This window comes from Drosophila pseudoobscura, chromosome 4 (genome assembly GCF_009870125.1).
Source record: "Drosophila pseudoobscura strain MV-25-SWS-2005 chromosome 4, UCI_Dpse_MV25, whole genome shotgun sequence".
Lineage (NCBI taxonomy): Eukaryota > Metazoa > Arthropoda > Insecta > Diptera > Drosophilidae > Drosophila > Drosophila pseudoobscura.
Genome location: NC_046681.1, coordinates 22,853,959 through 22,867,200, shown reverse-complemented (window position 1 = coordinate 22,867,200; position 13,242 = coordinate 22,853,959). Strand labels below are relative to the sequence as shown.

At 40.3% G+C, this 13,242-nt stretch overlaps 1 protein-coding gene across 8 annotated transcripts; it reads left to right on the top strand.

The window, feature by feature from the left end:
• The first annotated feature begins 692 nt into the window (after positions 1-692).
• Shaw (Shaker cognate w) lies at positions 693-12,382 on the top strand. Of its 8 annotated transcripts, none has more exons than XM_015180615.2 (10): positions 693-1,025; positions 3,987-4,016; positions 4,080-4,230; positions 4,433-4,643; positions 4,713-4,830; positions 4,895-5,089; positions 5,159-5,377; positions 5,524-6,127; positions 6,188-6,316; positions 9,891-12,382. In XM_015180615.2, exons 4-10 carry the CDS (start codon positions 4,435-4,437, stop codon positions 10,256-10,258), a joined length of 1,842 nt encoding a protein of 613 aa, XP_015036101.2. In that variant the 5' UTR covers positions 693-1,025; positions 3,987-4,016; positions 4,080-4,230; positions 4,433-4,434; the 3' UTR covers positions 10,259-12,382. The 8 variants fall into 8 exon arrangements, 6 of the variants coding, with proteins under 6 accessions (XP_015036101.2, XP_015036100.2, XP_015036102.2 ...); XM_015180614.2 differs by having other exon boundaries at positions 695-1,025; positions 4,096-4,230; XR_004469193.1 differs by lacking the exons at positions 693-1,025; positions 3,987-4,016; positions 4,080-4,230 and adding an exon at positions 7,763-8,139 and having other exon boundaries at positions 4,283-4,643; positions 9,891-10,021.
• The last annotated feature ends 860 nt before the right edge of the window (positions 12,383-13,242 follow it).

The window sequence follows — 13,242 nt, the reverse complement described above, 5'->3', positions numbered from 1 at the left end:
CCGAGAGATTTAGTTTAATTCTTCCTCACCGATCGTACAGATAATAATAAAAGATTTTTTTCTCGTCGCAATTCGAAAAGATTTTAAGAAAATTATGAATTAAAAGTAAAAGTTTTAAAAATATAAATTTTTTATAACTATCCAAACATTTTTTGAATATGAGGGGAAAAATTGGGAATCGAGAATATCTAATGCTATATTTTGTTATACAAAAAAATGTAAAAAACCATAAAAGGTATAGATTGATTCGAATTTAGATATTCCCAGAGCTTCGTAGTCCCAAGTGAAAATGATGTGTACGTACAAAATTCGTATCTGAATGTAAGAAAGATATTATAAGTGAAATAAATTGAAGATAAATTTCAAAATAATTTCAAATATTCAAAAACGTTTTGTTTATTACATGACCCATACGCAGTGTTGCACTTTGGCGCCACATTCGAGCAAAGTGACAGGGCAAAAGGAAACCCGAAAAGAGGGACCAGTGCGCATGCTTCCGATTTACTTCGGTTTGCCTCCAGAGCGGAATGTACGTAAAGAAGCACAACATCAACATCCCTCCAGCGCCAGAGCACTCGTACCGTGTATGGTGTACCGTGTACCGCGCACCCGTGTACTGTGGTACAGAGCGTGAAAATTCCATCAGTGTGTTGTTTCGGTTTCCTTTTCAGTTTGTAAAATCGCATCGAACGGCACGGCTCGGGACGCGCGCGCAGTGATCGGCATCGGCATCGGCAATAGAGAAACAGAGTGGTGTGTCGGAAACGGTAGTGAGAACCGACTCGAGTCCCCAATAGAAAGCCCCTGTACCCGAAGAAGTAGGAGTCCGACACGGGCGGGGAGCGTGTGTATAGTGTAGTGTAGTAGTGTAATTCTCTCACCTAATTTTTAGTTGTTGTTCCCATTTTTCGAACAAAGTCCTGACTTGGTTTCGGAACGAAGATATATATTAGAGGATATACCAGCAGAGCGGAGTTATGTTTTGCGGCAGACCGCATCGAGGAGGTCCAGGCCCCAGCGAATAGGTGAGAGATGGCGCGGGATGATGATGGGGGGTTTGGTTTTGATGGATGATTGTCGGTCGGTAGGTCGCTCGTTCGCTCGTTGTACGGTCTAACGGTACAGCTATGGCCTCTATCCTTGTGTGTGTTTTTGTGTGTGTGTGTATGTATATCAGAGGAGGGAATGGGGGAAAATGACACTGTCTCTGCCTCTGTCAATTTTAAAGTCAATGCTGGAAAACAATAAGGAAGTTTGTGATACACCAAAAAACGGAAAAATCGATGCGTGCGCCTGCCTGGCTTTGCCTCGGCGACACACACGTGTAAAGGCGTTTTGCATGGAGTAACTGTGTGTGTTTTTGAGTGCCTCTATGTATGTGTGTGTGTTCTCTCTGTGTGTATGTGTGTGTATACGTCATGTACACGCCAAAGTTAACGGAGACTTCATGCCACAACAAAACAGAGGAGCAGCAGCAGCAGTGTTACAGTACACGCCACTTACAAAACACTCTCCTGACCTACTGTGGACTCCGTGCCACCCCCATTTGCCCATTCGCCCACTCCCAGACCCCATTACAAGCTCCCACCGCACCAAAAAAAAGAAAAATGAACGATCCAAAAGCGGAGCAGTTAAGCCCAATCCCCCCTTGGTGCCACCTTCTAACTACTTTACTTGCGTGCCACACACAGGATGTTTGGGAAAAGGAAATTTTGGTATAAAAAAAAGAACACCTCATTTTAAATACTTCGTACGCGTACTTCTTGCCTCCGGAGGCAATTTACTACGATATACTACGATATTCTAGGAGCTTTGAAGTTCTCTATGCTCATTAAAAGTGAATAAATAATGAGGGCCTGCGGCTAAAAATAAGCACAGACAAACCATATATCATATGGGGGGTATACCGATCGAAATGAGTTTTATGAATATGAATCGAGTGTTTTGCAGTATGAGTATTTAGCATTTAAGGCAGAGACCGGACCCCAGACCCTAACGGATGGAAAAGTCTTGCCCTCAGCGTGTGTTTGTTTTGTTTATAAAGCCTCCATGATGATGATTTCTTTTTGGATTGTGGTTTTTATGGCGTTGATTCTCGGTCGAATCTCGAGAGTTGAGTTTCGGGGCAGCAGCCGGCAGTTGCAAGTAAACATCGAAATGGACAAACGAAAGGCAGGCGGGCTGTAAAACACAGCAGCAGCGCCCCCGAACAGACAGACAGACAGACAGGGACAGGCAGACATTCAGACATTCGGACAGACATAGACAGGGGCACCACACACAGATACTCACACGGACACGGACTCGACACTCTGTTGCTCACTTGTAGGCGTTTCGCGATGAGTGTGTATTGGTGGCACCGTGTGAGTGGTGTAAACAATGCAGCGCCAAAACTAAATATTGTTTAAGAACAAATATTTGCTTTTTCTGCAAATCACGAAGGCGATTTCAGGCTTTATTTTTGTTCCTTGTATTATACTATTTTTTTGTTTTTTTTTTTGTTTTTTTGTTTGGGTACCACTCTCCGAAGAATACTTAAATCCAAATCCAAAAAACTGATGACGCTATCGTTGACTGGTTCTATATTTAGTCCGATCTAGAAACAGGGATCGGAAACATTTGTGGGATGCGCTTCACGAGCTGCTAATGGGTCATTTCAATTGAATCGAAGCGAATATTATAGCCCCATTTTCGACATACGAATGTATGTATTTGTACATATAAATTGCAGTTGTTCTGGAGCTCGATTTGTTGATTTTAAATATTTATGCGGCGTAGAATGAGTATTTCCCACACACACTGAATCATCGGATCGGGAGGATGTGCAGGGAAACATCAAACATCAATGCTGCTGTTTATTCGGGGAATAAAAAGTTATATATAATTATGATCACTGCTGTTCGACTGCTTATTTCGTTAACATTAGAAATACTCGAAAACTAAGTGCACACTCGAATATTCCATTGGATCATCAAGTGAATGATAGGAAGCATCTATCAATGCTATTGATTCGTAGAATGATGAGTCTAGGGAACTTCCCCCGGATCCATTCCGCATTCGACTTCGATATTAATGCAGCGTATAAATATCGGATGATATTGTGTAGGATTCTAAGAATTCTCCAACGCGCGATTCATTAAGATAATACCCCATCCATACTTATTTTCACGATTTGTTGATCCTAAATGATCTTCTAAAAACAATCGAAAGTCAAGTGAATCATTGGTAGGATATGGGAAGGGGAAACACCTATCAGCGCTGTCGGATTTAATTCACACACAATTCATTCATATTTTAGTCGTAGAAACTACTCGAAACACACAGGGTGTAAGTCATCAATCAATGCTTACAAATTTAGGAAGTGGTAGGGCTTACCTTTCATTTATAACTTCCTATAAATGGATCACTTTCGATATTCAATCTTGGATATCATAAACAATGTTTGGATTCCAGCCATAAATTGAATGTTGAGTGTGAAAGTTGGGCACTCACCTGAAGAGATATAAAATATGAATGTCTTAATGATTTGTATATACCAAATATTGATTTAGCATCCATGATTTGTGTGCCTAACATTTGGCTGCGAGGGCAAGTGATAATTGATGGGTGAAATATGCTCTCTTTTTTTTGTATTTTGGGGGAATCGGGAATTTTTATTCAATATTTATTGGATTGCTTAGAAAAAGTTGGTTGGAATGATTGAATTGGAAATATTTATGCCTTTTTAAAGCAAAATAATATAAATAAAAGTATGGAAAAATGATTGCAACACAAATATTATATTCATGGAAAGTTTTTACGAATAAATCAATAAATAAAAGTAAGATGGGAATGTGTTTAATGTGTGTTCTTTCACTCGTCAAAAACACTTTAAATATAATCCATCAAGAGCATTGAATGAGTTTCCATGAACTACATATTTAATCCCCAAATGAATACAGAAAACACTCATGAATACTGTAACATTTTCCCTCCTTTTCTCCCAGCGCCATGTCGTCCTACCGAAACCCAACCTAGTGAGTACTTCAACGTCTGAAGCGTAGCATTGTCTACCATGCTGTGGGTGTCCTAACATCTAGTTGATACGTTTTCAAGTGCACATGAGGTAGATCGAGAGCGGGAGATCGAGTGACTGAGCCTTGGTTTCCAGTGGGAGGACCATCGAGTGGTGGGTGTGAGGAAGGAACTGCAACTGAATCGTGGGGAAAGAGGACCGAGGGAAATATTCAGGTTTGAAACCACAAAACGCGGCACAAAAGCACAAAACCTTCACCGAACACCCACTAAAGCAGCCACAACAATACCCTATACATACCATTCAACGCAACACCAAGAAAACCCCCAACACACCCTCTATATACACAATATATATTGCAAAGAAATCATTGAATCATGACTTACATACCAAAAAAAATGCACTATACGCAAGCAGCCATGAATCTGATCAACATGGACTCGGAGAATCGGGTGGTGCTGAATGTCGGTGGGATACGGCACGAGACATACAAGGCCACATTGAAAAAGATTCCAGCGACGCGACTGTCGCGTCTCACGGAAGCCCTGGCCAACTATGATCCGATACTGAATGAGTACTTCTTTGATCGGCATCCGGGCGTATTCGCACAAGTGCTCAACTATTACAGGTAATCAATCGGACACCTCTTAGCCCCTGAATGTCTCTCAAGGATAATCTCTGTCTCCCTCTCGTTTAGAACTGGCAAACTGCATTATCCCACAGATGTGTGCGGACCGCTGTTTGAGGAGGAATTGGAATTCTGGGGTCTAGACTCGAATCAGGTAGAGCCCTGCTGTTGGATGACCTATACACAGGTGAGTGCTCTTCAAGGATTGCTTTCCTGGTTTACTTACAATCCATTCATTATCCTTCCTATAGCATCGCGACACACAGGAAACCCTAGCCGTATTGGATCGTCTGGATCTGGATACGGAAAAACCGTCCGAAGAGGAATTGGCACGCAAATTTGGCTTCGAAGAGGACTACTACAAAGGCACCCTATCCTGGTGGCAGGAAATGAAGCCGCGCATTTGGTCCTTGTTCGATGAGCCCTACAGTTCCAATGCCGCCAAGGTATGCCTGTCTTTATATTTGGAATGCTATAAGGGTGCCTTAATGTGTGCTCCGAATTTATTTTTACAGACCATTGGCGTTGTTTCGGTATTTTTTATATGCATTTCGATATTGTCATTCTGCCTGAAAACCCATCCCGATATGAGGGTACCAATAGTGCAAAAGGTGACCGTTCGAACGGCGAACGGTAGCACGGCCTGGGTCCTGGACAAGCCACAAACCAATGCGCATATAGCCTTTTTTTATATCGAATGCGTTTGCAATGCCTGGTTTACATTTGAGATATTGGTAAGACTATTTTGAAAAGCTTATGGAACACATAAATGACTCTCTATTGATCATTGAACTCTCAGCCATCATTTATGTGCTCTATAATACTTGACCTCGATTAGTCAACAAAATATATACTAATCGTGTCTTTTTTTATCGTTCAGGTACGCTTTATCTCATCGCCGAACAAATGTGAATTCATCAAGTCATCTGTTAACATCATAGACTATATAGCAACGCTTAGTTTTTATATCGATCTTGTGCTTCAGCGATTCGCATCGCATTTGGAGAACGCTGACATACTGGAGTTCTTCTCGATCATACGCATCATGCGTCTGTTCAAGCTAACTCGTCACTCGTCCGGCCTGAAGATCCTCATCCAAACGTTCCGTGCCTCGGCGAAGGAGCTGACCCTGCTGGTGTTTTTCCTCGTCCTTGGTATTGTGATCTTCGCCAGCTTGGTGTACTATGCCGAGCGCATACAACCGAATCCGCACAACGACTTCAACAGCATACCGCTTGGCCTGTGGTGGGCTTTGGTGACAATGACCACCGTGGGGTATGGCGATATGGCGCCAAAAACATACATCGGCATGTTCGTGGGCGCCCTGTGCGCCCTGGCCGGTGTACTAACCATTGCACTGCCAGTGCCCGTTATAGTTAGCAACTTTGCGATGTACTATTCGCATACGCAGGCGCGCGCGAAACTGCCAAAGAAGCGTAGACGAGTGCTTCCCGTCGAACAGCCGCGACAAGCGCGAATACCAGGTGAGATACATACATAATCATAATGTCCAGCCATACCATACCTTTTCGATCTGTTTGCAGGGGCCCCTGGCGGTGTCAGTGGTTGTGGCACACCGGGCTCGGGGCCACATTCGGGACCCATGGGCTCTGGCGGCACTGGACCGCGTCGCATGAACAATAAAACCAAGGATCTGGTCAGTCCCAAATCAGGTGAGTCGTCCTCGTTTGTCCTTGCCACGGCAGCACCACCACCACACCCCCAAACAACCACAGGCACAACCCCGAAACCCCCGTCTCCCCCACAAGCAAGCATATCTCAAAAACACCTAACAAATCTGAGCCGCGCTTCAAAGACACCGCCAAACAAACTACCAAAACTACTTACCATTAAAGAGTAACCAGTTCTTAACATCTGCCCCAAAAGGCTCTTGCACAGCTGCACTCTGAGTTAGTCCATGGATTACCTCTCAAAGAATCACAGTCCCCCGAATAATCAATCCATATAAACCAGTGAGCAGACAAGTATCTCATTCTTGAAGGAGACTTTGAGACTCCATGACCTTGGGTGCGCTTCCCCCTGCGCTTCTGGCGTTGCTATAATGTTTCCCATATATATAAAACTTTACCATTCCGTCGTGTACGTGTATATATGTACTCTATGTAATTACCATATGAAAATCGGCTTGTTTTTATACTCCCCCCCAACCCATTCCACAAGTTGATTCATTCATTCATTCGTTCGAGCTTTGCTTTTATTTAACGCAACACTCATCTCGAGGTTTCATTTATTCGTGGATGATGATTGGAGGTTCCTGAGTTGTATGGAAATCTTAACTTAAAAGATTCTCTTTCATACAAAAGCCTCTGCAAAAGATGCTATAATTTATTAGGATAATACTTTCTTGGATTGAAAACACAGACAAAGAAAGAAATAGTACTTTGGGTGATTACTTCAAGCTGATCTAAAGTTTTGCGCTGTGATATTTTTGAGATATAAATAGATTCTATAAAGCATTTGGTTTAAGGTAGTAGAAGGATTTATTCCTATTTCCATAGAGTGGTATAAAGTTTATCGATTTATATATTTCCAATTCTCTCTAGTATCTTGGGGTTTCCACCGATACCACTTCATATCATCCACGAATCTCTCAAGCTCCAACCATGAACTCAAAGAAGCATTTCATTCTCATATCCCAAACTTTCAGTTTACCCTTGAAGGCATTTTGTGTAAATTCAAGTCATTTCCACTTCAGAATTTATCTATTTAGGGTTTTGTTTTGATCCTAAAGACATCCCAACATATTTATAAAAAAACACAAAAACATTTATAAGAGGTTATCTAATAGAGGATTTGGATCAGGATGATATATATGGGAAGTGTCTGGACTACTCTCTATAAGGTCCTTATATCTTCCTGATCCATTAATCCCCTATATCATAACTACATATATATGACACAAATAAATATATATATATAAATAAAGTTTCTACAATGTTTTATGATACCCAAGACCCTTTATTGTGTGTATTTCCACTCTTAATTTTACGTTTGAAAACTCTGATCAAATATTTTTGTATAATTTAATATACTTACTGTTTTTTTGTTTTTGATAAACAATCCAATCCAAAACCCCCCTACAAATCTTATGTAAATAGATGAATATACAACAATGATTGGCAAACCGCGAGATGGCAAAAAGAGCAGGCTGCTCTAAGGCCACAGACACGAGCACCACATCAAAGAACCACAAGAAACCACAGCAACACCATCCAACAGAACCAGAACCAGAAACCGAAACCAGAAACCAGAAACCAGAAACCAGATGAAGAACCAAACCCAAAAACCAAAACCAAACCCCAAACCCAAAACCGTTTGAAACTATGATTGAGAGATGATGAAGAAACTTTTCTATATAAGAATTTGGCAAACTGATCTATGAGAAAACGCACTGAGACAAAGCGAGTGTAAGCCCCAAACTACTGGACTACTGGATAGAGAGAATCAGAATCAGAGATGAACAGAAAATCGAGTGGTACGTTGGATGCCGTACATAAATATTGATACTCGTGTGAATATCGAGGACGTCTGCCTACTGTCTACTGCTATCTAGTGCTACTATCTACTACCATCACCAATCTGCTATATAATCGTATATATATACTGTAATCAACAATATGTAATTTTCTACGTGTTTTCTACCTCTTCTACCTCTCTCTCTGTATCTATCATATCAATATTCTATATAAATATCGTATACGTGTTGTTCTTCAGTTCTGGCTCGTTCGTTTCTTGGTTACAATAGAATATAAATGATCAACATATAATATATATTATATTCCGCTCTATAAATATGTATCTCTTTAAGTGTATCTTCTCTCTCTGCCTCTCTCTCTCTCTCTCTCTCTGTATCTCTGTGTGTGTGCGTGTATTTTTGTTATTCCCAAATACAAAAAAAAAAATCAAAGGCGAATTCCCCTTCAGTATCCCCCCCATAGATATAGGTATAAAAACAATCGAAAAACTCTCTGTATTATCTTGAACTCTTGTATTTCAGATATGGCCTTCAGTTTCGACTAAACAGAAAAAAAAGAAAACATACCAGAAAGCTATTTTGTAATTTATTAAAAACCCGAAAAAGACACAAAACAAAAATAAAAAAAATCAAACAAAAATAATGAAACAAAAAAAGACCGAAACTCTACAACAAAAATCGAACCAAAAACGTAACGAAATCAAAAAAAAAAAAGAAAAAACTCAGTTATACTCGTAATTATGTAAAAAGAAAAATCCTTCGTTCGTTCGTTCGTTCTGTCGTTCATCATTCATGCTATCTGCTAACCAAAAAACCATGGACTCTGCTGGGCGGGTGTGTTGGTCAAAACCTTTTTAATAATCTCCTCCTCCTACTCCTAGTATAGAAAATCTAATAAATCTAACTCTAAACGTAATTTCCAAAGCCAAAGCATAACTCTCTCTCTCTCTCTCTCTGTCTCTCGCTCTCCCTATTAAACTATTAAAACTCTATAACCCCCGTATCGAATCCGAATCCGAATCCGAATCCCTTGCAAAAGTGTCAAATAGTTGAACAAAACTTCCAAAACTACTAGCTAGAGAAAAAACCACCCCACACCATCTCCCCAACAGCATTGATTCTAGAAAAGTTTTTCCCCCCTGATCCGTAACTTTTTCCCTACTGCAAAACTTGAACGGAAATTCCTCTTTGCGATATGTGTAGCTCTAGAGATATGTATATGTATATGTACAATAAATACCTTACAATATAAGTGTTTGAAAAGCATGCTGCATGTGTTGCAACGTTCCTTGACTCGAATCTCGGAAAACTTTCGAGGATGTGTGATTAGTGTTTAGTGCTTAGTCGATGTCTCCCTGTAATCGTACTTGTTATTTATGTGTATGTGTGTTCTTGTGTATGTGTATGTGTTGTTCAACCACCCCAACCCACAACACCCCACAAACCCCAAACACCCCCCTTCTGTCTCGTATTGTAGTAACCAAAAAGTGCACCCAGTAATCAAAAACTACATAAAGTTGTGTCCCACTTGAAATGCGATTAAAACCCAAACGAATTTGGTCTCTCAGCTTTTGGAAAACAATGAAAATAATATTTATTTCTCTCTCTTTCTCTCTTTTCTTTCTTCTCTCTCCGCTCTCTCTCTTTCTCTTTCTGTAACTATCTTTTCCGGCTATATCCTACCTATTTCCTACCTACCTCAAAAAACTCTCGTATGAAACTATCTTTTGCGGCGGCCTTAACACAAATAGTTGCTCAACTCTTCGCAGGTCCACTGGGCGCCAGCATCGTGGCGATGAGTCCGCGTACGATGCTCGATTTGAATCCGGCCTTGGCCATGGGCAAGCCGACATTTCAGCCCCGATTCCCCACCCAACTGGCGGCCACACCGTCGCCCATGGCCAGCACCAATACCCATGGCAGTGCAGCCGCAGCAGCGGCAACGGCAGTAGGCGTTGGAGCCACAACTACCACCGTAGTGGCACCGATTGTGCCACCAACCATTGCGGTCTCCACAACCGCTAGTGTGGGCAAGGACAGCGGAATTTCCACAACAACCACCACAGCTACAGCCGCAGGCAACGCCAATCTGGAGACCAGCAAGAAGGCCTTCCTCTAAAGGCAGCCAAGGCCCAACGGCCACTCTATGATCCTCTATCCACCATCTAAGCAATATCTAATCGAAATCTAAGGCTATCATCCTTCGCATACGTATTGTCTAAGTATCCAGAGTATACAGAGATATGTATGTACACCTATGTATTCCCTAAGTATTCAGAGATCGACACAGGGATCCAAGGAAAACGAATCATCTTTGGGTTCCATATCATATCATGTTTCAGTCTGTCCAAAGAAAATAATGTTTCAGTCAAGACATATCGGCTATTTTCTGGGGTTCTCATATAAATACGATCCTAAGTTTCACTTTCAGACAGAGGATCGGATCTCCCTTCGGAGCAAAGAAATTAGAGATATTTTTAAGGATCCTAGATCATCCTTTTGTTACTTTATATGAGGTCTCAAATCTATAAAAAGAACCAATCAAATCTAAGCAGCAATACATGATCGTAGATCATCATTATTTCTCTAGGAATATTTCCAGATGAATCATAGATCATCTTTATTTCTCTCATATCAATTTCCAATTGTATTTCCTAGAAACTTTTACGTTGACCATACAACAACAACAACATACCCATGAATCTTATATCGGATCTTAAACATAACCCCAAACTATATATAGATAATACCTACAACAAATTGCTTGACAAAAACAAGACAAAGCCGAAAAGCAAAAGTTCTTAAGCCCCAAAAAAATGTTTTATCCCCCCAATAAAAAAGCTTAATAATAAAATATTTTTTACACAAGCCATAGGATAAAAAAATCCAAGAAAAACAGAAGAATAATGTATATAAAACATAAATGCTTTATAGCTCGGTTTGCCAGTTCCTTATGCGTTGTGTAAAGACTCTGCTGCCTCCAAAGTGTGTTATTGTGGGATGGCAGGCAGTTGAGGGTTTGGTCTGGAAGCTTTAAGTTCATCTAAAATGCAGTTAGCGACGCTTTCGCCATTGCCTAATTAAACAGAAAACCAAAAACCAATCAAAAAGTACCCTCATGCTTCATTCGAGACTCTCAGGCACGTGTTAACTTAAACTTTTCCACACCCCAACCCAAGGAAAAACTATATAAATATATAGAAAAGTGGTACTCGAAGTTCGTCTTCATCTTCATTTTTGGCTTCAATCAAAACAAACAAACAAACGAAAAAACGAGTAACTTTTCGGGCAGAGAACTTGAAAACTTGAGAAAAACAAACGAAATTTTCCAGCAGTTGGCACTTTTTTGCTCATCATTCACTCAGTGACTAACCTGCGGGTAGGATTACTTGGGGAAGGAAAATCGCTGCAATTATTCTCAGAGGGAAGGGAGCAACCGAAGCAAGTGTTTCCAGCCAAGAAGATGAGGGGGAACAACCTTTGAGGAGTTCAAAATGCAAATAACTGTTTGGGAGCAAACAAAGAATGCTTAAAATTTCCCAATTTTCCCACTAGGAAAACAAGTTTACAAATTGCTCTAGGGGTGTAGTGAGTGGTTAATGAAAACAGCTACTTTTTAAGATTGTTTCCCCAAGGTTTTCTTTGATTTTACAAGAACTTTCATTAGCTAATTCTCTTGTACATTTTGAATATATCTCTTGGCGAATATTACGCCTACATTTACATCTAAACATAAGCATAGGAACGAGAACGAGAAGAAACTAATAAAAACTAACAAGAAAACCGCCATGGAACGCGCTTTTCACAAATGCGAAACAAGCAACAAATATAACGATCGAAGGGGCAACAAAACATTTGTTAAGTTTTTACAATGAAGAGCATTAATAATAATAATAACAACTAAATTAATATTAAATATTGCAAGCTATTTGAACGGGAAAAACCAAACCTTTTCTCATATGATTTTATTTTTTGGTTTTCTTTTGGTTTCCGTTCTCTCGCGTATTATTTCGAAAAACTGTTTTTTAATTATTGTATAGTTAAGCAAATTGTATACTATTTGAACTAAACAACAAACAAAATTGTTCTCTCAATAATTCATGAACAAACAAATTAAATTAATTATATATACATTTATATATATAATTGGATATATATATATATATACACTATACATATATATGAATTTCAGAAAATACAAGAAATTGCAATAAAGAAATCTATTGAACACCAAAACAAAAAACCAACAAACCTATTTAATTTATTTTTCAATGGGTGTGGGAAGGTCTTAGGTCTATATGATGGACTTTGAAATACCCAGAGGTATAGCAGTTTGAAAAGATATATAGTAATGATTCTGCCACAGGAAATGGTGAAAATTTCTAATGGTTATCTTTGGAAGATCTTGAAGATCTTAAGTACATTTTAGAGCTCTCAAAAGGCATTGTATAACTCAGCTTAGAAATGTTAAAACCCACCAATTGAAGGGCATTCGAAGCCCTGAAATCATCTCAAATTCAAACATTTAAGCCAACAATCTTCTTCCACCAACTGCTGCACAAAGTTGGTCTACTACAGAGTACCATATTACATTGTTAAACCTCCTCCACAGCGGACTGCTTAATATTCGACTCCAGCTGGCGTTTGGGGAACCGCTTTATGACCACTTTCGGTATTTGTTTCGATTTCATTACCAAAATTTGCTATTGCAATAACAACTCAAACGGTCGTCTCAACTCTCTAGACGACACCACACAAAAAGCGAAAGAAACGCTGGCCCCCCGAGGGCCTGACCTTCCATTGTATCCGATGGGGAGAGCAGAGTGAAGCCCAACCAAGTGGAAGTGAGTCCGAGCCGAGACCGAGACCGAGACAGAGACTCCATTCACCTCTTTTGGCCGTTGGCTGTGGGCCAATAAAGCGCTTCATTAACCAGTGCCAGAGCCATAGCCAGAGCCACCCATCACCCATACTCATACTATTTACAAGAGCCCGCAAAAATTCCAATGCTAAGCTAGGGGAATCCATCCCATCCATTCAATCCAAAAGATGCCCCTCGGGGCACTCTGATCAACAGTTGGTTTCCCGGCGGAGGAGCATCGG